General features: G+C 25.0%; 2 protein-coding genes across 3 annotated transcripts; one reads left to right on the forward strand and one right to left on the reverse strand.

Moving 5' to 3' along the window:
• Nucleotides 1-6,405: 6,405 nt before the first annotated feature.
• Nucleotides 6,406-9,753, reverse strand: LOC112689738 (membrane-associated progesterone receptor component 1-like). The gene is made up of 3 exons (XM_025563565.1): nucleotides 9,023-9,753; nucleotides 8,785-8,931; nucleotides 6,406-6,882 (listed from the first exon to the last, which is right to left on the reverse strand). Exons 1-3 carry the CDS (start codon nucleotides 9,336-9,338, stop codon nucleotides 6,644-6,646), a joined length of 702 nt encoding a protein of 233 aa, XP_025419350.1. The 5' UTR covers nucleotides 9,339-9,753; the 3' UTR covers nucleotides 6,406-6,643.
• A 297-nt stretch (nucleotides 9,754-10,050) lies between these two features.
• On the forward strand, nucleotides 10,051-26,136 carry LOC112689736 (checkpoint serine/threonine-protein kinase BUB1-like). 2 transcript variants are annotated; one of them, XM_025563564.1, is made up of 20 exons: nucleotides 10,051-10,134; nucleotides 16,319-16,473; nucleotides 16,773-16,977; nucleotides 17,075-17,271; nucleotides 17,331-17,544; nucleotides 17,620-17,779; nucleotides 18,477-18,634; nucleotides 19,184-19,259; nucleotides 19,347-19,462; nucleotides 19,863-19,971; nucleotides 20,028-20,773; nucleotides 21,239-21,363; nucleotides 21,471-21,619; nucleotides 23,183-23,323; nucleotides 23,404-23,582; nucleotides 23,638-23,757; nucleotides 23,849-23,976; nucleotides 24,044-24,200; nucleotides 24,260-24,366; nucleotides 25,929-26,136. In XM_025563564.1, exons 2-20 carry the CDS (start codon nucleotides 16,325-16,327, stop codon nucleotides 26,119-26,121), a joined length of 3,429 nt encoding a protein of 1,142 aa, XP_025419349.1. In that variant the 5' UTR covers nucleotides 10,051-10,134; nucleotides 16,319-16,324; the 3' UTR covers nucleotides 26,122-26,136. The 2 variants fall into 2 exon arrangements, with proteins under 2 accessions (XP_025419349.1, XP_025419348.1); XM_025563563.1 differs by lacking the exon at nucleotides 10,051-10,134 and adding an exon at nucleotides 10,188-10,604.
• The last annotated feature ends 610 nt before the right edge of the window (nucleotides 26,137-26,746 follow it).

Consider the following 26,746-nt stretch of genomic DNA (forward strand, 5'->3'; position numbering starts at 1 on the left):
AAAAATGAAATATTTGAACTTTTTTTTTTAACAAATTGTTTAAATCTTCATTAAACTTTTCCATATTCGAATAAGTAGTTAGGTACACACTAAATGAATTAACCTGCACTATAAAAACGATTCACGTGTACTAAATAGTTTATTTTTGAGAATAGGTAAAAGGCCGACTGCACGATAATCACTACAACTTTCTATAATATAACTTATAAATCAGTAAATATAGTAATAATATATTATGTCACGTACACGCGTATAGTATGTGGACAAGCGGACACCCCCATTGTAAAAATACGATAAGAACAAACAAACTAGTTACAGATAATAATTTTTAGATAATAATTTGACTTTATTTTAACTATGTTTTACGATTTATAATATTTCATTAAATCATATCATCCGTTATCTATATTGCCTAAATTGTATACTTTGCCCGTAACATATATAAGTACCTATAATACGGAAAAATAATGTTTTATTACATTGAATAAATACTTTTATTCTATTGTAATTGTATTATATACTTAATATATTTATATGAAGTAGGTGTATGAATTAATTAATTTTGAATATTTATTATAAGCTACAGTATGGTTATTATTCCTGAGTATATTATAGATAGGTATATACTAAAAATTAATTGTAATGAAAAGTAGATTTAACTTGCTATATAATATTTACTGCTAGATTATACATTGTAAAATAGTGATTATTGACATGAGTATCTAGTGATGTAAAATTTTGTATTTTATATTTCACTTGTTTTATATGGTATTTTATGCAAAAAAAATTAAAGTATCATGTCATGCAAAACAGTAGTAGTTTACAGTATGTACATATATAACCTATATGATGAAAACTAAATAATTATGGATTATGAATGAACCAAATTATTTTTACCTAAGTAATTTGTTTAATTTAATTGTATCTGTTTCTTCTCAAATAAAAAGTTTTTAATTGCATCAGATTCATTTTCTTGTCTACAATCTCTTAATTCCTTTTTTCTTAATTCTAAATTCATAATTAGAATTCTTAAATTCTATCTCATTATCATAATTATTTATTTTATTCAGGATGCTGGCTTAATCATCTGATTGTTTTTATTATATACTATAAATTGTTATTTTTAGTATATTTTACTTTATATTATTTAATATTCAGTTTGTCAGTTTTCTTTTGATTGTTAATATTTTGTAATTGTTTAGCTAGATTTATTAATAAAAGTTATAAAAAAATAAATAAAAAACTGCCTTGTATATATAAACCCAGCACCGTAACGACGGGTTGAAACTAGTGATAGTAAGAAATAGCAGTAGCAGTAAATAATAGCATTGCTATTTTACAATAGCAATCGCAGACTGCTATTCAGTGTCAACAATAGCAGTGATTACTAAATTTTGTATTTTGGTTTTTATGTTTTCCTAGTTTCCTACTCTGTTTTATTTTAATATTACTCGCTATTATTTTAAAAGTTAGAACACTCAATATAATATGAAAAATAGCAGTAGCATATTGGCGGCTGGCAAGACGTAATTCACAGATATAATAAGTTTATTCTATATATCTGTGACATGTGATCATTGATAATTCGCGTGTTATCGACGCTAATGGTATACTTAGATATCAATATATATTTATATCAGTGGCTTATACAGAAAATATTTTCGGGAAGGGCTATGGACTATGGACAGAGTTAAATTACTACTACTATATAAGAATTACTAACAGACACAATTGGTACTTATCTACATTTCATTTACAGAATGTCCCAAAACGATTTGACGTTGGACGTAAATTCTCAATAAGCATAAATTAAAATATAACATACGTTTAAAATAATCTTTAAATTTCTTAAAACATTTCAGGGGGGGTTGTAACCCACTAGGCCTTCCCTATATACGCCACTTACATATATATATATAACTAATAGACTGCTATTTGGTATGATACACATAAGCTGCTATTAAAATATCAAATTTAAAATTAATGATAAGCATTATATAATATATTATCATAGATTATATTAAACTTTTATATAATTATCAGTTGTTATTACAAAATAGCAGTTTACCATTACTAATCGGAACAGTCGTATTTAGGTAGTATCATTGATTATAGATATACTATCTATAATCAATAGTAGTATGTATTATATTATTATAGGTTTATATTACGATTTTAGATTATTTCTTATCGTAATTCATTCAAACTAGATTTCCCGGAATAATCTGTGAATAATTTGGACTGTTGTTGACGGCGTTATCTAAAGACTGTCAATTTTATTTCGATGATAATAATTCTTCAATTGTGACACTATACGCGCTTTATTGACACATCGCGTTATTAATTTTCTCGTTTCCATTATGCTCATTGATATGCAAGAATAAAATTGTTCTAATTTTGAGCTGGCGTTTTTTTACTTTTTGAAAGTTTTTTTGGGGAATAATCCCTGCGAGCAACTAAATAGTTTAATTAACAAACATGTCGGAGGGAAACGCATAAACTTTACATAAAAAAAAAAAAACTATGCTACTAGAGTCGAAGCATCTGTAGTGGCATTAAATTCAAAAAATTACCTAAGATGCGTTAAAAAAAAATTGATCTTAATTAGTCCAGGTATGAATAAATTAAATTATAATTCAAAATAAAAATAAATATATACAACTAATTATACCATAATTAATAAGTACATTTGGTGAAATGGGCTTATCGACGAAAATAATATAATTGAAATAAAATGTCCATAGAGAAACAAAAACAATTAATAAACCGTAGAAAATAAACGAGTAAGAATAATAATGACTTAATTTTATATTATGACTAAAAATTATGATTTAATAAAATACAACAATGCAAACATCGTGCAAAAATACACGATGACAGCTGAAGATAAAGCTTAGAAAATTTTACCTGTCACTATTTCACTATGAAGTAGGTACAAAAATATGTAAATTGTATTTAAAATTTTAAAATTAGTTTTTGTTGAAAATAAAAGTATGTTTCCTATTTTTATAATTTTAATATTTAGTGTTTAATATTTCATAAAGAAGCCTAATAGTAAAAAATGTTAAGATAAAAATATTAAGTAGTTATAGTTAGATAGGACGATTAGGTCAAGTTAGAATTTATTGTCCCGGATTTATTTTAATTTTATCTCATCACCCTAATGTAGTAGAACTAAAAAAGGACCATAAATACTATTTTAAAGTTATAGGGCAATTGCGGATAACAAATAGTATCAATTGTCATTTTATAATTTATTCTTCAAACTAGATAAACGTACAGAATATTTAATTTAATGAAATATTTTGGAAAACAAAAATGGAGGAAAAACTGAAAACGTAAATATAGTCATTATACCTAATCTAGTACTAAATAATGAATTTAATAAAAAGAAAAAAATACATTCATTATAATTCATAAAATCCTCAGGTTTTATTTGGAATGTCTGTTACCTGAAATCGCTTGTCCACTTAATGGAAACCGACTGGAATTAACAGACATAAGAGAACCGAGACATATATTAAATGAAATAGCGGAAAAAAAAATAAAAAGATAAAAGTACCTACTGAAATAATGCGATGTCGCCACTTATTTAATATTTAAACGTTTTTTCGTTTAATTTTATATTTTATTTCTTGCTTACTAATGGAGTATATTATTTGAGGTCACGTCTGAGTTTTATTTTCACGCTACGCCGTGAGGTATAAAAATATAAACAATTACAAATAGATAATTATTTAATTAATTTAGTTATAATCAAGCTCAAAATCTGTTCCGCGATGAACTATTTAATTAAAAAAAAAAAAAAATCATGATTATCGGATGAGTATTTTCAGAAAATTTGAGAGATAAATATTTCACATTTATTTATATAGATTTTGATTTATTATTTATAATTATGTTACGTGCGCGTGGATATTCTAATATATTTCAATGAATTTTCAGTAGGGTCATTAATAATAAATCATTAATAATTTCAATAATCATTATTCATTAATCATAATTCACCATATTCATATTTTATTTATGTTATCGTCGATACCCATGCACCAAGACGATTCGTGCGAAAGTAGAACGAATTCTCTCATGGAATATTCCTCAGACTGGTTATACCAATTGTGCGGTATTGCGCCGTGTGAAGACACCTATCACCGCGTTTTATCGGTCGTTGTATACGTTTTACTTTTGGTGTGGTATTAAATATATATATTAAAACATAAATACCATAACAAGTGTTCTATTAGATTCGAGATTTTGTATATAATTTCTTGTTGTTTATAACTTGCTCAATAAATTATCATCTAATAAAGGTAATCGAATTAATAAATAACTACAGGTATATCCACGAGTGCCAATTATCAAAGTCTATATTATAGTAGGTGCCTAAACAATTTTTTTTTCTTAGCTTTTGATTTTGCATTAGGTATTTTGTATCAAGAAACTTGCACTTCATTAATGATCAACTGCTTAATACTAACAGGGGTGGACTAAGGGCCTAAAAGCTTAGGCGGGCATAAGTTATATAAACTAGAAAACAAGCAATTCATGTTACCTGAACAAATATAGCTTGAGGCCCAAGCAAACAATTTTTGGAGGGTATGGCCACCTACTTGCCTACTTACCCCTGCATTATCATATGTATTTTATCAAGGTTTCCATTGAACTGAGTTTGTAGTTTTTTGCATAATTAAGTACCAACCTATCTATATGAACATTGAGTAAACATCTACTGTATATACTCTATTACAAATATAGAATCATCTTACTATTATACATATAATGCGTATAAAGTTACAGAAAGATTAACTCTACAGTGTATGCATATAAAATTTAATATTTAGGTATCAGAATTGATATCTAAATATACCATCAGATATACCAAAGGTTATCAGAATAGTAAGCAAACACATTTTCATTGTAACATTCTTACATTTTATTTTGAGCAACTTCAATAATACAGCTTCCTATAAAATTAATATTTATTCCAATTTTTAGATAAAATGTAAGTCTTAAATATTTATCCTCTTTAAACTAATAAGATTATAGGTATGGCCGTAAGCAAGTATTATAAAGTAATAAACAAGTATTTACTTTTGTCATAACTTATAACAGAGAAAATTTATAACTTATATGCAATTTAGATATAAATTAATTTAAACATGTTTGTCATTTATGACTATTATATTCAGTTTGTCATAAATAAATTAGTTGATAAGAATATTATCATCGAATATATTTTTAATTCATCTATTTACAGTTTTTAAATTTTAAAATTGATACATATATTGTAATATTTTTATTTTATAGCTTTTATTATAATACTTCAACAATATCCATTTTTATCTCCTGATCAAGTATTGATATAGCTCAATTAATTTTTTTTCTTCTTTTTAAATATAAAATTATTTTATAATTATAATTTTTTATATAATTGTTATTGTATAAATCATACAATATCTTATAACATCATCTATTCAATATACTTTATCAAAATAATACAATTGTAATTTATAACTGTTAAGTTTACAACCAAAAATTACATTTTTGTAAATTAAGTGTCATATACCCGTATAACCTTTTAAGACTTTCTTGTAAATATTATTATGATATTATTATTATAACAATAATATTATGGAGTTCACTTTTTACATTAGTTTTTTGCTACTTTCAAGTTGAATTTTGATTTAGAAATAAAGCATTATAGGAAAATAAAATATAAAACGCTTTTATTTACTTTTATGAAACCTTTATGTAAAAACTAACATTTAATTTTAACATTACAGAAGTATTTTCAGAGAAAGATTATAAGAAAAATATATTATAAGTATACATATATAATTTTATAAATTGTAACACACCAACATTATAAGAATCCAATATGTTGTACAAGAAAATATCGTAAATTTTCAGTTAACTTAAAAATAAAAATATTATTAATGTTCATCACATAACAACCCATATTAATAAAAAGTATATATTATTCCAAAAAATGGTTAAATTTATACATTAAAATACGTTTTCAATATAAGCTATATTTTAAAGTAAATTTTGTGCATGCTATACAATTATATTATGTAAATTAGCAAAATATACAAACTATAATAGTATTGAAATATTTTTGCTATTTTAAAGTAGTTATGCTTCTTTAGTTTTGGTAGTTTTTTTTTTTTTTTTAAAAATACTTAATTCCATTCCCCCATAATATATTATAATGGTACATTTTTATTACATAATTATTGAATGCATTTCAATACCTCTACAAGATAAAAATGACATACATTTATTACTTAATAATATGTAGTTATAAAAAATAAAATGTTTACCTTTTGATCGTATCCAATAAAAATTGAATAAAGGAACAAAACCAAATTCATTTCTTTATTTAAACTTTTTAAATACCATGCATTAAAAGATATTGAATATTTATTGATTTTTGCCTTCATTTTTCTTCGTATTATGAAGATCCAAAAAAGAAAACAATTATGATTCAAAAACAAATGAATTCAGTCATATAATTAAGTACAAATACAAAAGACTTTAACACCATTATAGTATATTATGAATCCCATCACCGTTACAAATGTAACTCTTCAGTCCCCCATAGTTGAAAAAAATACTGGGATGTTAATTTGAATAATTTGTACTATTTCTGAAGCGTTTGATTATCATCTTGTTTGACTAAACCATTTGAAGATTTGGTTTCATCTTGTTTTTCATTACTATTATCTAAAGGTTGGTCTGCAGTTTCAGTTTTAGGTTTTTCAGATTCACATTGTTTTGGATTTTCCAAATGAAGTTTATTTGTAGGAGTTTCTTCTTCGTCTGTATAATAGCTGTGAGATTCTCCTGGTTTTAAAAGACGTCCAACATAATCGTATTTCTCTATTTTAAATAAAAAACATACAAAATTAATTGTAAATAAATTACATATACAAAAATATTTGAGGCAACACATTAGTGAAGAATAGGTCCCAGACATTTAAGAGTTACTATTGACTAAGGTATCTGTACTTTCCTTGTCTCCTATAGGCATTCAATATTTAATTTACATTCAATATAAAATGTTATAAGTTTTTTTTATAATCAATAATTAACAAAGATATTTGTAAGCCCAAATATAAAAAAATTATTAAAATATATATTATTATATTCAAAATTATCATTAATTTATTTGCTTATAAGAAGTTGGTCAAGTAAAAGCTAACATTTTTAAACACAAAATTACAATATTTCATAAATAATTAAAATACTCCCTATCAAGTATCAATAAAAATAATTTTTTTTTTTTAAAAATAAAATTTCAGGAAAATTTAGTTTTAATACAAACTGCAAAATCGTTATTAAATAATTTAACTCATGATAATTTTAAAGTAATAACATGAATATTGCAATATAAAATGATAAAATACCTATAACCTTGTAACTGTTTATGATAAAAATATAATATGCAAAGCATATGGAATACAGTATTATAATTTATAGGTGAGGGTAATTGCTTATAATTACATTCACAGAGTAAAATATTATTGTTTTTTTTTTTTTATGGTTTATAAGGTTTTATGGTTTAATACACCTCTGAAACATAAAATTGAGAATATAAAAAATTATATAGGTAGACTTCTATTATTAAATTTTAAAAACAGTTATAAAAAGTATTACATTGAAAGGAAGAGCTCAAATATATATTATATAAATTCGAAATGTCACTGTTATGCAAATGTATATTTTTGTAATATAAAATATTTTTATAATTCAGTCAATATATTCTTTATAAAATCAATGAATAATTTATGATTTAAAAAAAAATGTAAAGATAAGTTAAATTAAATATTATCTATGAATGAATATAATAAATACACTTTAAATGTACATACAAACAAACATAGGTACCTTTGAACATGTAAATATTCAGAGTATATTATATAAATAAATTTTTTTTTTATTATTATCAGTATGACCCATAATGACCTATTTTTTTTTATTTATTAGTTAAAAAGTTACAACCAATAAGTTATTATTTAAGTGTCTTATAATATTTTCTATTAAATGCAATATAAAGGTACTCAATTAGAATATATAATTTTCTAAACTTTCAAAACTTAAAAACACAAAAATAAATTATAAAAATTAAAGTTCTAAAAATGTAAATTTAATCAAGTAGATACATATTTATAAAAAATTAATGTTTTATATATACAAATAATTTGTCATCTAAGTTTATATTTTTGCTTAGTTGAAAATAAAATATATACTTATGATTAATAAAGATTTAAAAAATTGATTTACATTAGAAAACTCATTGTAATTTAATTGAAAAGAAGAATCAGTAAAAGTTGTTTATATGATTTCTACTGTTAATTAATGTCATTATAATTTCATTAACTTAAAGGGTTTTTATCATATATACATTACTTATTACCTATTAATTATATATTACAAGGCTTATGTATTAAATTACTAAATTATAGCTTTAGCTTTCATAATTAATATTTAATATGAAGGGTATAAATAAATAAATCAATAATATGTACTTATAATGATTCCTTAATATAATATTTTAATATCATTTTTATTCTGATCATTTGAATTTATCTTTAATATTCATCTACTATTGAAGTGTTGAATTCTTAAACCTGCTAGATTTTTATCATATTTATAAATCTTTGTTTTATTATAATATGTACATATATATAATAATCAGCCATTAATTTTCTTGAAATTCAAAATAAGACCATAATAATAAACGCTAAAACAAAACTATTGATTTAAAAAAAGTTTATTTACCCATAAACTGAGTCTCCCATTCCAACATAGACTCAAGTTCCAATGAGTTCAAATCACTCAAGTCATCATATTCATCTTTACCACTAACAGAAAATGTAGCTAGCCCTCTTGAAGCGTCATGTCCACCGAATGTAGAATATACACCTCCTACGAATCAGATGTCAATTTTTTACAGCATGACAAACAAATGTAAATCCAAGTGTTTGGTATGTAATTATTATATGTAGGTAGTGTGTACCAGGTCCATAGAAGTGTTTCCCTTTGGTCACATCAAACACTTTGCCATTGACTGCGACTAAAATACGCCCATCACCCTTGGTACCATCAAACTCCCGTAACTCCTGGATGGTGAAATCTCGCTTTTTCATTTTTGGCAGCACTATGTCCTCCAATTCTTCTTCTTGAGGCTCATTGCGTTTCTTATATATTTTCATCAGGAGAAACGTGATGAGGGCCACGAGACCACAGTTCACCAATATCTTGGCCCAAAAACTTATAGTGTAAACGTCGTCCACGATGTCCGACACACCGTCGTCAACGTGGGGCGAAGACATTATCGCGAAAACTTGTTGTAGCGATTCGCGAATCAATTATGTACACCGGATGTGAAATAAGCAACTTTAATTATTCGAAAACCGAGTTAAATACGATCAGTTGTCTTCGCGGTAAAAGGAATGTGTGTTACACGGAGAAATAAATAATATTAATAAATTTGACCGAAATTTCACAAGTACGAACTATAGCACAACGTGAGAAGCACGAAAAAAAAAATGTTTAGTAGGAGAGCTTCCGTGTGATTATAGTAGTATGGAATAACTCAATATCCACGAGTGTTTGTTTCCCGGCCGGTTCGTACGAATCATCGACTTTTTACGTGCACGACTACGAGTTAATGTGAACTGATGTTGCGATTAATGTACTTTTGATAACGTTTTCGTTGAAGTGCAATCGTTAATTATTTTGCAACGGAGTAGTGGTTGGTGGAGGTGGAAAGCAAGCAAAACACGCATATATACACGTATGTTCTTAAAAATTGACTGTAGATCGATATTGCGGTGTGACCTACGCTCGTTTACCCACCAAAAACATCGAAACATCGATTGTTAATATTAATAATGCATAAAAATCATTTAACCTTATCCGTGCGTATTATACGACCCTTTTTACGAGACGGCTATTAAATATTCCGTTTTTCCGTTCCCATTCTGTCGTCTAATTTACAATTTAAATTTATGTTGTCATATCAATTGTATGTGTGGCAAAGTACAAAAAAAAAATAAAGTTGTATAATAATGATAATGATGTGCGTGTTACACCTACGGCTATGCGGAAGACGCTGTGAAAAAAAAAGTAATAGTAATAATAAATAATCCATAACGTGTGTGTATATATTGCCTACATTCTCGGTCCAAGGTGTACTTTCGTTTTCCTCTCCACTACTGCACCACCAAACCATTCGATTGGACTGGAGCGCCGATGCGCCGCGGTGCGCAACGGTGTAACAGACCTTCGAAACTGTTAAAATACGTTAAAATTTCTCGCGTTTTGAACGGGACGCGGCGTATTCTTATCGTTCGGCGCCATTCGTCGCTGTGTATTCATTATTCTCAGTTTGTTTGTCAATCCGAACCTCGTGTCCGTTTGCTTTCGTCTGCCATTCTTTCATTTGCCATTCGTCGCAGTGTATTCATCATTCTCCGTGTGTTTGTCATTCCGAACGTCGTGTCCGTTTGCTTCGCGTTTTCCTTCGCACGATTGGTTAATTTCGCGTCGTTTTGATACCCGTTATGTTTTGGTTTTGAAAACCAAATCTCACAGCGGTAAGCATCGCTCATTATTTTAATTTTTAATTTTATAGTTTAAAGACAGAGATATTTATATTATGAATTATATATAATATTTTACAAAAAAAAACATGTTTTAGTTTAAAAAATGTTTGATTATAAGACTTCATTATTTGTTTTAACTGTTCATATTTTGCATAAGAATAAAAAATATTATCGGATATTTTCACTAGACCAAATGTCGCGGATCATTTGTCGTCGGATATAATTTATTGGATCAAATGACGGGTCACCTCGTGTAGCAGGTGACCTACTGTATTATACAAGGTGTAGTTTGTGATCTACAATTATTATAACCTATACATTATAATAATTATAATATTATACGCACATTATCGTAGACCGCGTTGGGACAGTATTACGATAACGATTAATGACATTTTCAATATAACTATGAGTTAGCAATGTTGCTGGATAGGTTAGATTCAAATTGTTCGTTGTTCAGAATTTGTCTATAATGCATGCATCTGAATTTTATAAAATGTTAACTGTAATTGAAATTATAGTTATATTTGTCTAATAATTTTTTTATTTTTATATTTGACGAATATTTGTATGATATGACATACTCGTAGTAAAAAATATAATGTTTTTATACTATTAAAACGTAGATCACTCATCCTGAATTCGCAGATCACCCACCCCCCGATAGATCACTTGCTTCACGAATGCCTTAATTTTTCTTGTTGTTAACTTAGTCTAGTCAATCAAATTAATTTTAATTTTGTAAACTTAGTTATCAATCTTTCTTCTCATGTACAGTCATTGGCTTTTGATGAAATTCATCATATTAATAAAAAAAATTGTTTAATATTTACTCGTAGTTATTTGATGGAATAAATAAATTATACTATTATTTTTTTTTTTATTTTAAGTTATGATTACTTCATTTAAATATAATTAACATTACTTATTTAAAATGTTTACATTGATTTTGAGTTCTAAGTAGAATATATTATTTTTTGTTATCAACCTAAAACTGTCATATTTATTATTGTATCAAATTAATTGGTCTAAATTAAAATGTATTTTTCATGATTTTGTAATAAGTTACCAATGACAATTAATTCTTAAATAGATTGGTGTTAAATAAAATAATTGAAGAAAATAATAAAATAATTAATCCAATTATTTTTTAAAAATTAATAAAATATTGGAGTTATTTCTGAAGTTTACATTTATATTGGTACATTAAACAAATAACTACAGGTCATCAAATATTTAATACAATTTTTTACTCTAGTTATAGGTTTCTAAACATAAATGTAGACCTCTTTATATTACTGTTGTATCTGTACGTCAGTATGTTATTTATTAGTACATAGTTAAAATATGAGTATTTAATTTAGATTCATATTAACTAAATTTAAAAAAAGTATTTAAGATATTAGTATATTTAACTAGTTTAAACTCTATAGGTTTATTTAGATTTCTATACATAAATATTTAATAGTTGTCAAATTATTTTTTACTATTTATGAAATTATAGTTTATTATTTCAAATATGTCGAAAAACTTGGAATTTGGCATGTTTGCAGATTGGGTTCTGCTAACTTATAATAATAAAAATATAATGACTATGGCTTGGATTTTAAATCAAATGCTTCTTTTTTATATATATATATATATATATGAGATAGAAATCCAATTTTTATACATAAATTTGTTTTATGTTATTTTTATACCAATTAAAACAATTAATTTTTGTTTTTTTGGCTTTTTTTTGTGTAAATGCTTTTTTATTGCTTTTTTTCAGTTATTCCATCTGTGGAATTAATGCTAATTATGCTATAGTAATAAAAAAAAATTAATTTAATTAATAAGAAATGTGAAAACTCGGTTATTGTTATCAGTTTAATTGTTAAATATATTAAACATATAAATTATCAATCTACATATAGCCTGTATAATCTATGGTCAGTGCTCCTATAACATCAATATTGACTATTTCAAAATTTAAATTTTAGTGTTATAATTTATAAAAATACCAAAAGTTAAAACAAATGTGTTCAAATTTGGTGATGAGTTTTTCAAACATATCAGAATCAGATAATAGAGTCAGTTATACTACTGTGAATCTTGCAAAATATATGGTAGTTAATTCTTTTTTTTATTCAGTTTTATAACTACTTCCATGTTAATTTTTGGTTATTGCTTTTTTTTTCTTCTTTTGTTGATTATTTTTTTAAAAATAAATATTCTTCATTTTTGCTTTACTAAAACAATTTTGTGCTATTTTTGTTATTTATAAAGCTTTAAAATCCGAGCCCTAAAAATCACCAATAAAATTATTAGTTTATTCACTAAAGCTTATGGCTGTGATATGAATAGTTCTATATATATATATAAAACTACAATACCTAAAATAAAATGTAATTAACATTTAATATAATAATAATAATAAATTATAATTAAAAATTGTAGTACAATAATATAATGAATATTTTGAACAGCACAAAAAACTCATAAAGGAAAAATTAATTCAAATTTATTTTAAAGTGTTTAAATGATTTAAATTTACATAAATCTTACCAATTTTAATTGGATTATGTTTGTAACGTAAAAATAATTTCAAATTTTTTAGTAAAAAAAGTGAATCTGTAAGAATTTGTAATTTTCCAAACGTTTTAAAAGGTATTTGTACTTTCAACACAAAAGTTTGAAATTGTATAATGATGATACTTTGTAAAAATAATGGGTTTAGTTCGTTTCGCCTCTATCTTTTTTTTTTTCGTAAGACGTTAATGATAAAATGTTGGTTAGCTACAAAATTTTGAACTTTTGGTACAATGTTCCTCTTACATTATTCTTACTCGTGTAAAAAAATATCAAAAATCTGATGTCACTATTTTAAAAAATAAGCGTTTGAATTTAAAATGTTGATAAAAATCACGAAATTTGCCTATTTTTAGTAACTAAAAGTTGATAAACAATTTAATCATTAGCGTAGCTAAGATTTGTATTAGGGGGGGGGGGCAAAAACAAAGCGATTAGTGTTAAACTCGTTATTCAAATAATTTACAGATAGACCATTGGATAACACATAAAACGTCAAAACGATTACATTTGTGATAACACTCGGTCCCACTAAATTATTTTTAGACATATCTTATTTAATTTAAGATTTTAATGTAAAACTTACACGTTTGGTATAAACAAAAATAATTCTGTTTGAGGCACAGAGGTGGGCAAGTGCCCCTCTCTCTGCCACACCCTCGCTACACCCATGAATTTAATATATACACTTAAGATTTGAAAATGTAGGTAATATAATATACTAGGGATGTTGCTCTTTCCAGTGAGTCAAAAAAGTTTATCGGAGAAGCACAAAATATGTTATAAGCGTTAGAAAATTAAATTTTGATGAAGTTGGGTGTTTACGTAATTGTTAGGAAAACTGTCAGGTGCTAGTGTTGTGTGCGATCTACCAGCTCGTTTCTAGTGTAGAGTGCGATCTACCAGCCTGTTTTTGGTGAACGCGATTTGTGAGTTGCTTAGCATTACCCAAAATACACCACGAGGAGGTGGGCTCACACGTATTTCAAAAACCACAATTTCAAAATCACATCCACATAATATAAGCTTCGTTAAATAAATATTTAAAATAAAAGTTTCGTTTTAGTCATTATTTATGAATGTAGCACGCATATAATCTAAAAAATGCAATGAACAAATCTGGTTCACTTTTCTCCCACACCTTCCAACAATACAGATCTAAATGTAATTGAAGCATATAGTTAGGTACGTCTTTCTTTTTTACCGATAAAGAACTGTATAGTAATGGATAGAGCACATGTAAGCGGTAGATCGCACGCTACAATGGCAATAACTGTTGATTAATTGAAAATATTACCTATCTAGTTTCTAATGAATCCACTAGACAACATTTGCTATCGAAAACCACCCTTAAAATTGTTGATAGGATAATTTTTACTTGGACATTTTGACGCGGTACACGGGTGATGGTGGTGTGTGCGGTGAACACGGTGGTGGAAAATATTATAATAAAAATAATAATAAAACGATATTATTAATCAACACACGCGAACAATGAAATTAATAATATTAATAATAAAAGAAAAATGAGTGTGCACAAAGTATAACAATTGTTGTATATAAAAAAAAAAAAAAAGAGATTGAGATTGACCACGAGATGTGTCTCCGTACGCGATCTCGGAAAAACAGCTATGTTCAGATGGTGGTACCTGCGAACGTTGTCGCGACCGCGCGCGTCCCCTATCCGGTGATGGATGGGAAGACGAGGTGTCGCGGCGACGTCGTGTGCCGCGAACTGGTGGTTAATGAGAGAGGTAAGGGTACGGTCGGCGACGGCCGTTTTGGTAACAGCTGCCGTGCGGGTTCACGTCAATGATATACATAAACAAAAAATAAAAAAACACATCGGCGAATATGATCTTGATCATCATTGGTGAAATGAACAGATTTCGGTGAATAGAACTAGACTCAAGTATAATACATACCCAGGGACGCCCGGATGGGGGGGCCAGTGGGGGCCATTGCCTCCCCTGAGATTTTCGCGTCACTTACAAAATTGGAAGTTATTTTACATAAAGCTGATCTTGGGTATTCAGTGACTATTCTACAATCCTTGTATCTAATAAGTATCTAACATTTTTTTAATCAACAAAAGATGATTCAATTAATTTATTTGATTCAAACAAAAGGAGATTGTCATTATTTTTTGAATAAAATAATAAAATATGATGCGAATTCAATCAAATAAAGTTGTTATTTGTTTAAACTTTATTATATTTTTTCTTATAAATATTAAAACTAATAACTAATAATGTAATTTTATATAAACTTAAATGAGTTTTGATTTTTAAAAAATTATTAATGATAGTAATACAAAATATGAGTAGATGAAATATGTAGCAGTAAATCTTCCTATAAGTATTTAGGTACTTACAATTTTTTTGCCCCCCCTGAGCTACATTTCTGTGGGCGTCCCTGTACATACCTATATATTTTAATTTAATAACTTTTTCAAATAATAATAACAAACTTCTAAATTATTTAAAAATCATGTATAATAACCATGTGATATTCTGTATTTGAATTTTTGATTTATTTTTATTAAAAAATATATTTAGATTTACTAATATTTAATTCAAGAATATTATTATCTAACCTAGCTTTAATATTATTGATATAGACTTAAATGGACAGTTAGAAAATATTTGTGATTAAGCCATAATTAATTAATTAGACATTAACATAATTTACCAGAACAAAATTATGTATTCTAGTGTAGCATGTACTCACTTAATTAAAAGATACATTTTGTTTTAAAATATTTAAATATTTTTAACGATTTGGATTTTGAATTTTAATATATTTTAAATATCATCTCAATCTATGCAATCAATATATACCAGGGGTCGGAAACTGGCGGACCGCGGTACAGATCCGGACCGCGGAAAGTAATACTCTGGACCCTGTCAACTTTTATTTTCATACTTCTAATATTGTAATTTTCAATATAAATTAATTGTAATAATCAAATAATTATTTTTATTTTTATGCTACTATTTTTGAAATATGAAGATTTGAAAAAAAATTTTTTCTCTAGACCTCATTGATTTATTATTTTAAACTTTAGGATTCCAATGTAAATTACTTGCCGACCCCTGCTATGTACTTATTCAAAGTTGTATTATTATGTTTAGATTAAAATGAATACAGTAGATACTTCTGATGCTTTGGATTTAACCAAAGAAAATATTAGACCTTTAAAACAAGGTAGAAAACCAATACAATTGGAAGCAGCTTTACAAGCTCAATCTAACTCAGAAATTCAACAACAGTTGAATAAAGATAAAGAGTAAGTAGAACATTTATAATTAAATTATATTTATGAAGAAAATAGTTAACAATTTTAACATGTATGAAATTCCATATTTTTTTCCCTTCATAGAATTTCATACATATTTTATTTAAAAAAAATTGTAAATCTAATTGATATTTTTAAATAATTTATGCATTTAGTAAACATACACAATATCTAATCGATAAATAAAATTATCAATTGATGCTCAAATACATTTCTTATATTTTTATAGCAATAAAATTTATATTATTTTTACTAATGATAATAAAAATACTTTTGTATTATTTTTGCAGAAAATTTGAACATGCTATTCGTACATATGAAGGTGAAGATCCCTTAGCTCCACGTTTTGAATATGTCAAATGGTTGGAACAAATATATCTAAAACATGGACCTGAAAGTAATTTAATGCCTCTAATTGAAGAAACTGTACAAAGGTTTAAAAATGATCCAAAATACAAACAAGATCCAAGATTTATTCAAATTTTAATCAATTTTGTAATTATATTTTATTTCATATAATTGATACTTATATCACCTATATTTAATGTCATAATATATAATAAATAAATGTAATTTTAAAACTTAAATTTAGATTGAAAATCAAACAAATGCTATTGAGTTATATCAGACAGTTTATAATCAAGGAATTGGTACAATGTGTGCAATATTTTATCGAGCATGGGCTGATTTATTGGACCGATATAATGATTTCAAACGTGTGGATCAAATATTTTTGCTGGGGATTAATGCTAAGGCTGAACCTGTTGAAGAATTAGAACAAGCTCATCTGTAATTTTATTTTAAATATTTAATATTTTAAATATTAATTGTTTCAAAATTATTTTTAGTCAATTTCAATTAAGTGTTGCTAGACGACTTCTAAATGGACAGTTATCAAATGATGAGGATAAAAATTCAGAACTTGGAAAAAGACAAGCATTCAGTGTTTTAAAATCATCAGAAACACGCAGTGGCATTAGACATGGTTTAGGTGGTATAGTTGGAAAAGTACCTCAAGTTAATAATGTTAATGGAAAATCATCTACACTTAGAATTTTCGAAGTATTAATATTTTTTATAGAAGTAAAATATTGAAATTAAAATTAATATAATTGTTATTGTGTGTTATAAATATAGGACAATGATGAAAATGGATTGATTGGAATAGATGGTAATAATTGTGATCTTGCTCAAAATGGATTGAACAAAGAAAATACTGTTAAACCAGGACCATGGTCAAAACCTAAAAAAAGCCGTTCTAAATTTGTTAAGCCCGTGTCTTCAATAAATTTTGAAGGTAAGTCATGATTATTAAGCATCAAATTTATATTTTAATTGTAACATATTAACATATTTGTTTGCATCTTGACATAGCTAGTTTAATCAATTAAATTACATTACTTATTTATGTGAAACTTGTTGAGGACTTCAATAAATTGAATATATTACATGGAATTTCATAACAATGAGTATAAATTTAATTTCATACAATTTTATTATGATTAATAAAATTAAAAATAAATTATTGATTATTTGAATCTAGATTATTAAACATAATATCAATAGGTACATCTTATTATCAGTTGCTTTATAAATATTTTTGTAATTTTTATTAAACCTTTTAATAATAACTAGTTATTAATATTTATATGAAAATTAATTGTTCTCTGGATTTCATTTAATACTTCTGGACTCTCAGTACTAGTTTTTTTTTTATTTCATATACATACTAAATTCTTATTCATTTATTTTCTGTATTCAATTTTTTAGATGAATGCAATATTTAAGATAAACTTTTAATATGAATTATTTATGATAAAAGGTGATTGGTTTGAGTTAAATTATTGATTTGTTTATTTATTTATTTATTTTTTTTTTTTTTTTAATTAGATAGTTATAAAGTGAACAAATACTTTACTGAAATTTTACTTAAGATTTAGACAATATTAAATAGAATTATCATTTCTTATTTACTATTGTTTATATGGTTTTAGTGCATCAAGATAACAATGTGGAACGTGTAACCAAATTACCTGGTATTACAGTACCAAATGCTTTACGTAGTATCAAAGGAAGTTCAAATATTTCCTGTCCAGTTGCAGTATTTGAACCTCCTGATCCTACCAAAAAACCCATGTATTGTAAAGATAAAGTAAGTTTTTTCAATGAACATTAATAATATTTTTAGTAATAATAAGATTTGTTATAACTAATTATATTTTTATTTTTTGAAATTATTATATTTGCACAACAGAAGAAAAAAGGTAACGGCTAACCTAACTTAATGGCTTATAAAAAAATATTTATTCATAAATGTATATGATTTATTTTTTAAATAATGCCTAAACATTTTAGAGTTAAACTTACAAAATGCATGAAACCGATTATAATTAACAAAAAAAAAAGTTATATGATAATGTGGTATAAGTGTTTGTGCATGACTCACTAAGATATCTACATTTGAATGACCCATTTGTAAAGTTATAATCTTTATATTAATACAGTTTTACATAGTGTATCCGATTCAACTACCACTGCATGATTCCAGTAATATTTTATTTCTATAGTCCTGTAGTTCATCATTGATTAGGATAACTATATTTCAAATTCTTTTATATAATTACAAACTAAAATATATTAATTATTCTGTTGGTATTACAAATGTATATTATTGTTATGATTTAACATACACATTTTTTAGGTTTATGCTGCTGGGAGAGATGTACAGCTTGAAGAAATTAGGTACGAGGTATTTCTCAAACAAGAAAAAGATAAACGTTAGTATATTTATTTGTATAACAATTTAAGCTGGAAATTTAAAAATATATGAGTTGTTCTCAAATGTGTCAAAATATTAAATTTAGAGAAAGGAGCATGTTCATTTAATTGCGTCATAAAATCACCAACAAAAGAAAATGCAATTAAACCTTTGAAGAAAGTAATTATACCTGATGATAATAAAAACGCAAATAATGTTAAGGTAATTAAATTTGTTAGTAACATAACAATAAACAGATTAATTATCTACTAGTTATATTTTTTAGCTTACTCAAGTAGCAAATGCTTACCAAAAATATATGTTTAATAATTAATGTAAATATTTATATGCCCCATGTAAAATATTCATATAATTTTGTTATTATTTTAAAATTAAACAAAATTATTTTATTTATCAAAACGTATTGTACAAATATATGATGTGTTACTTTTTATTGTTGACTGACATCATCATTTTCACTGACTTATTGTTGAAATGTTCAAACTCATCATTTAAAATAAAACAATGTTATACAACTTAATATAATTTGACTTGATTATGATTTTAACAGCATATAGTATATGATTATATCAATTCAATTTAATAATTAAAATATTTTTAGGCTCCGCATCCATTACTTACAGAGTCTGATCCTTTGAGTCAATCTGTTACTGTCAACACAAGAGCTGCAATTGATTTGGTTCAGCAAATGTGGAATAGTCCTTGTTCAGGTAAACTATAGATTTTATTTTAAGTGAAATGTATTTTTAATTTATTTTATTAATAGATAAAGATGAAGAAAACAAATTAATTCCAAAAGAGGCAAAAACTATAAACGATTTTTATATTTATACTGATGATGATGATAATGCAAAAATGTATAAGCAAAATGCATTTGTTGATAATAATGTTCAAAATCAAGTAAAAAATATTAAAATTCCTGAAGTATATGTTGATGATAATGATGAAAACCAAATAAAAAATATAAGAATTCCAGAAGTATATATTGATAAAAATATTGAAAACCATGTAAAAACTAATAAAATTACTGAAGTATATATTGATGATGATGATGAAAACCAAGTAAAAAATATTAAAATTCCTGAAGTATATGTTGATGATAATGATGAAAATCAATTAAAAAATATAAAAATTCCAAAAGTATATGTTGATAATGATGATGAAAATCAAATAAACAATGTAAAACTTCCAGAAGTATATAATGATGAAAATAATGCACACTCATTTAAAAATTTTAAAACACCTGATGTTAATATGAATAATAGTAAAATGTTAAAAAAATTAAATACCAAAAAAAATGATATAATGCATGTTAGTAAAGATACTGGCAGCAACAATATTGCTAAATCAAAAATTTTAAATTATGAAAAAAATAAACAATGTATTAAAGCTCAAAATTATCAAGTTTATGAAGATGAAAGTGAAAATGATGATGAAATAAAAATGAATCAAATTAAAGAAATCACTAACAACATGTCCAACAGTTTGTCAACTTTAAAAAATAATCAAGATGTAAGTAATTTAACAATATGTTTATACATATGTGTTCTGTATTTCTTTAACTAGCATACATTTGAAGTCTCATAGAAATTTATATTTAAGAAAATGGTTTTAGATGAATAATTTATTTTTAATATAAATGTGCTTTATTCTCAAAAGATGGTTTTTTTTATTAGTTTTTAACATTTTCTGCTCATAAATTTTGGTTAATACTTAAATTAAAAAATTATTATCAATACATTTACTATTTTGCTGGATATAATATACATTTTATTAAAGATTTTGTAACTTAAATGTAATTTTTATAAACTTTGTCATATGTTTTACATAATATTGATACTTTTAATTAGTATAATACGAATTTTCAAAAGGAACAATTAAAGATTTTATAATTGTTGTTTAATTATTTATAGCTCATAGGATATGTGTATGCGTGCTTACTTACGTTTTTAATAGAATAATGTGTGTAATTTTTAGGATGTTAATGATGATATGACTTGTTCAACTAAAGCATTTGCATTTATTTTGACCAGTTCAACACCATTAGCTCCTGGAAGAACAAAACCTAGTTGTGTTCCTGAAAATAAAAAACAACCACTCATGTATGTATTATAGAATTTATTGTTGTTTTTATTTTTTTAATACTGTAGAAGAAAATATTGTTTATATATATTAGGTTGATTATAATATTTTATTATAATTCTTATAGATTAGTTGAAGAAAAAGAAAATGATGAAAATGAAGAATTTAAATCAGGGAAAAGTTTGAGTATGATATTAGAAGCATCCAAAGAACGAAATAGTAGTTCTTCATCAGGAATTATATCAAAACTGGAACACCCTTCTACAATTGATTTTGGTAAAGTATTAATTTTAAATTAATATTTATTACAGTGATTCCCAACCGGTTTTCCGTGAGCGCCCTTTAAATGTGCCGTGATAAATCTATAAATTGTTTTATAAGTGTTATGTATTTACCAGCTTATTATTGATATTCGATATGAAAACTGATCGAACTAATCGTAGATACATATCATGTTATTTATTGAAAGTATGTCCGTCGCAGCCGTCTCGATTGATCGATTGTATATGTGCAATAAATGAATCCATAACAAAACATTTTTATATAGAAATATTGATATTGATTTTTATATAAATATATTTATAGTATAATATTATTATTATTATTATTATTATATTAACTATATATTATACATTATTATACAATATTATATTATATACATGAAAACCCACTTAAGATGCACTTTAAGGAACCATCTTACTAGAGCGTCTTATACAGAAATTTTTACTATTAAATAGGTAACATATTTATGAATTATAACCACATATATTTTTGCTATTGAGTTTTTATCGATGTACATATTTATTATTATTATTTATTCTATTTTATTATATATTAATAAAATTATTTATTTTTGTTTGCTTAAGATTCTGAAAATGTGTTTCAGCAAGAATGTTTTCGATTTTATTTATATAACCCGACATTTCTTCGGCATTTTTTACAAGGAACAATACTTTTCGAATTTATGATAAGTATTGCTAATCAGCAGTAATTTTAAGAATCAATTCTGTATTTTCCCTGGAACATTCTTCTTTATTGTCGTAAACATCATAATATGATGAAATACGTAACTGCTTGTTATGATACTGTAGTATGATAAAATAAACTGATCAATACGAAGTGCATGTAAACGAGTAAAATTTATATTTATGTTTTCACTTAATTACTGAATTTTATTGTTATTTACCGAACAAAAGAGCGTCTAATTCGATTAGAGAAAAACTAAACAAGCGTCTTAACAAGTAGTTTTTACATTGACTAGTATAGGAAATGTCTAGGGATCGACGGAAAACAGCGTTTTATGCGGGAAATCATCTTAAGCGAGTTAACTGTATTAGTATATATAGTATACTAAATATATAATTAATTTTGAATATTTATTATTAAGTAAATATGCACTCAATCATTAGGATTAAATTATAAATTATTGTTTTATAATTAAAGGAGCACATAACACAAAAAATATGTTTTTTTTTTTTTATTTAAAAGAATGTTCAATTTAAAGAATAATGGTATAGGTTATACGTTTCTACTCACATTATTCAATAAATAATGAGCAATTGAAAAAAAACGCGTAACGTCATTGTATTAAAAAAAAAAAAAAAATATTTATTTCATTTAAGAGAAGCTTTATTTTTATATATGAGGGCCGTTGTTGTATTTGCGCGTAGAGAATGTAAGAAATCGAGACGAGTGGAGATTTTGAACAAGGGTGACCGATCCCAAATAGTTGGGAGAAAGGTGAAGAAGAAGAAAATGATTTATTTATTTATTTTATATTAGAATATAATTATGAAATTAGTAATACCTGTTTTTAATGAATGTTATTTATTTTTTCAGGGGACTCCATCAATCCATTTGATGATGAATTAATAACGAAATTATTACGGAAAGTTATTAAATTTCCTAATGAGCGTCATTTATCTGGGTATAGGGAATATAAATCAGATATGCCATGTATGCGATCTGAATTCAAATTAGGTATAGTTTTTAATTTATATACTGTCATTTCAATTGTAGTTAGAAATATTATTTTATTATTAATATAATGTTTTGCATAGGTGATAGTAAAATGTTGTTCCTTGGTGAAATTGGTAAAGGATCATATGCTCGAGTGGTAAGAACTCGAACAGCTGACAAAAATTCTGAACAAAGAGCGCTTAAAATTCAAAAACCTTCTTGTACATGGGAATGGTATATAAGTAAAGAAATTCAACACCGTCTTAAGGATTCTGAAAAAGTAAAAAAATTATAGTTTGATATTCATATAAAGTAATTGTTATAATTTTTTTTAGATATGTTATTTTATAAATATGGACAATATGTACCTTTTCAAAAATGGGTCAATAATTTCTATGGAATTTTCTATATATGGAACAATATTATCAGTTGTTCTAGCTCATAAAGCGGCATTTGTAAGTCATTAAATATTAATGTATCTATATCATGTATAAATTTTTCATATATTGTTAGGTTTTATATAATAAAAATACTTTTGCATTTTAGAATCAATCCATCCCTGTCCCAATAGCTGCTTTATTGGTTTCACAAATTACATCAGCTGTTAAATACTTACACCAATGTCAAATCATCCATGGAGATTTAAAACCAGACAATGTTATTTTAAAATCATTGTAAGTCAGATTTTTAAGGTTTAGACTAATTTAATCAATTTATTATTATTTTATTTTTTTCATTAAGGCCAAATCAATCATTTCTACCTTGTGTACAATTAATCGATTTTGGTCGTAGTATTGACATGACATTGTTTCCTCCTGACACTAGTTTTACATATGCTGTTAAAACTGTAGATTTTGTTTGCCATGAAATGAGAGAAAAATTACCTTGGACTTATCAGGTAGTTTCCTTGTTTTTCCTTTCCACCAGTTTACTAAGTTTACCAATTTTTTATTTTAGACTGATTACTATGGATTAGCTGGAATAATTTACATGATTCTCAAAGCTGACTATATGAAGACCCATAAAATACACAAAGAATGGGTTATCCTTAAAGCACTTCCAAGGTAACCATGTTATACAATTATACTTTAGTGTGTTATATTTATTTAATAACTTATGGTAGTGGTATGTTGTAATTAATATTAATCTATTATCTTATATTATTTTATTATTATAATATTTTAAATATGAAAATGTACATTCTATAACAAAATAAGTTTAATTAGCTAATGTGATCTATTAAATAATTACATTATAATGTTGGATCTAGTGATGCGATAAGAGAATATTCTTTTGCGAATTATTATTGGGTAGTTATTATTATGGTGGAATTACTGTACTAAGTGCACCAGATACTAAGAACAGTAGTTCCACCATAATAAAATACTAAAAAATGAATTAGATACTATTTATATTTTACCACTGACCTTTGTGCACCATAGTGATAATTGATGTCTGATAATAACAGTGAGGTTGATGTAGCAAATTTTACATTTATATATACACTCTTAAGTCAAAATTTAATAGTTTAATTATTTTGTCTGATGATGAAGAATAGCTTTAAACATTAGTAATTCAATTAACTTTTGTTATTAATCATAATTATAATTAAATATTTACTATATATATTTTTTGTATATATAACTTAATAATTATAAAAAGAACATGTATAATTTAAAGAGAAGTTTTATTTTAATTTTTTATTTCGGTTTAGAACCTGTTTAGTGTGACCTATTATAATTTCAAACAAATGACAATAACAATAGCATAAGGGGAGGTTGCCCAGTAAGAAAATCCATTTTACTATTTACATTTTTTATTTTAATTTAATGTATTCAAGGCTTGGCATTATGAATTAAAAATTAAAATTAAGTTAATATAAAATAAATTAATTTTTTGTTACTTTATTTTGGTGCTAATTTTTAATTCAATGATTTACTTTTTAATGTATATAACTTGTAAACTTCAAGTTAATTGTACATAGAAGTAAAAAAAAAAAAATTAAGCTTTTTTTATATATAAATCAATTATGTATATATATTATTTTGTTTCATTGAATTTAAACTATACATTTTCGGATATTAAATATAAATAAAAGGATTAATTTAGAGTGGAATATAATTGTACACTTGTAAGTTAATAATATGAATTATTATGAATCATATTGTTATATTAGTTATACATTTATAAATTATTGTTAAAATATAATTTATTTTAATCTAGGTATAAAATAAGAACTAGAAGTCTCTAATTTAATATATTTTCTATAATAAATCGTAATCTTAACAAAGAAAATACCTATTGAGTATTGCTGTGTGACAAAATAAGTGCAGTAGTTTGTATAATAATAACTGTTAAAATAATTGAATCGAAAAGAATTAATTTGGGATTTACAGCCTTGCATAATACAGTAAAAACCATTTATAACAATATTGGTTAACTAAAATAAGTTTTGATAGTCGATGATGTTACTTTTACATGATAAAATATTGTTAAGTGAAACTTATCAGTTATTCTACTGATCATTTTGTTGTTATTGTTGTTTTTATTTTTATTTTTAACTAAATTGTGATTATATTTATTGTTATTTTCATTGATTTTAATTAAATACAATTATATATTATAGATATATAGACAAGACTATGTGGGGCGATATATTGAAAACATTATTGAATATAGAATCATGCAAGAATCTTCCGAACTTGGATAGTATTGTTGAAAGATTGAACAAGTATCTTTCTATTCAACAAACAGTGGTATTAAACAATCACTTTACTAGTTTTAAAAAGGTTCTTTTAAAAAATTCTAAGCATTTATAATTTTTTTTTAATAATTTTATTGAAATTTTCTTTTATGATTATTCGTAATGTTAATTTTTTAAAATTTAAAATTAATTTTAATGTTAATATTTATAATAATAATATTATTACTGTAATATTTGCTTTCTAAAAAGTATCTTTTATTGTGAATTTAAAGTGTAGGCCAAAACATCTGAATTGCATTATTATTATTAACTACCAATGTCAAATTAACTATGGATAAGTATTTCAGCAATGAAGCAATGACCCAGTTGTTCATATCATTCATATCTTATCCTACCCAGCACATATTTATGATAACCTCATTTCATTGGGTGTTAATAATTCCTATTTAATGACTTTGATAAATCAAAATTGAAGAATTTGGGTTCTGATTATACTTATTATTATTCGCTGTATAATCTTTTTTTTTTAACAATATTTTTTTCTTATACTTATTGAATATTTATACATTATATGTAACAAGACATAATTTAACTATTAATAGTCATACCAATAAAATTATATAAGACACGAAATTTGTTTTTTAATTTTTCTTAATTATTCATTGAAGAATAGTAGTTTATGTATTTTTAGATGTAACAGTCTTCCAATGTTTATAATAGGTTCAAAATTAAAAAAAAAA

The sequence above is a fragment of the Sipha flava genome, unplaced genomic scaffold (assembly GCF_003268045.1).
Source record: "Sipha flava isolate LNK unplaced genomic scaffold, YSA_version1 46_pilon_pilon, whole genome shotgun sequence".
In the NCBI taxonomy this organism is placed as follows: Eukaryota; Metazoa; Arthropoda; class Insecta; order Hemiptera; family Aphididae; genus Sipha; species Sipha flava.

Bases quoted from the DNA above. Each gene is read 5' to 3' on its own strand.
- LOC112689736 (XM_025563564.1), top strand. From the start codon at position 16,325: ATGAATACAGTAGATACTTCTGATGCTTTGGATTTAACCAAAGAAAAT. The intron at 17,780-18,476 runs GTAAGTCATGAT...ATATGGTTTTAG, and splicing joins GTCTTCAATAAATTTTGAAG to TGCATCAAGATAACAATGTG. The intron at 24,367-25,928 runs GTAACCATGTTA...TATATATTATAG, and splicing joins ATCCTTAAAGCACTTCCAAG to ATATATAGACAAGACTATGT.
- LOC112689738 (XM_025563565.1), bottom strand. From the start codon at position 9,338: ATGTCTTCGCCCCACGTTGACGACGGTGTGTCGGACATCGTGGACGAC. The intron at 8,932-9,022 runs GTACACACTACC...TCTGATTCGTAG, and splicing joins GAAACACTTCTATGGACCTG to GAGGTGTATATTCTACATTC. The intron at 6,883-8,784 runs GTAAATAAACTT...TATTTAAAATAG, and splicing joins ATGGGAGACTCAGTTTATGG to AGAAATACGATTATGTTGGA.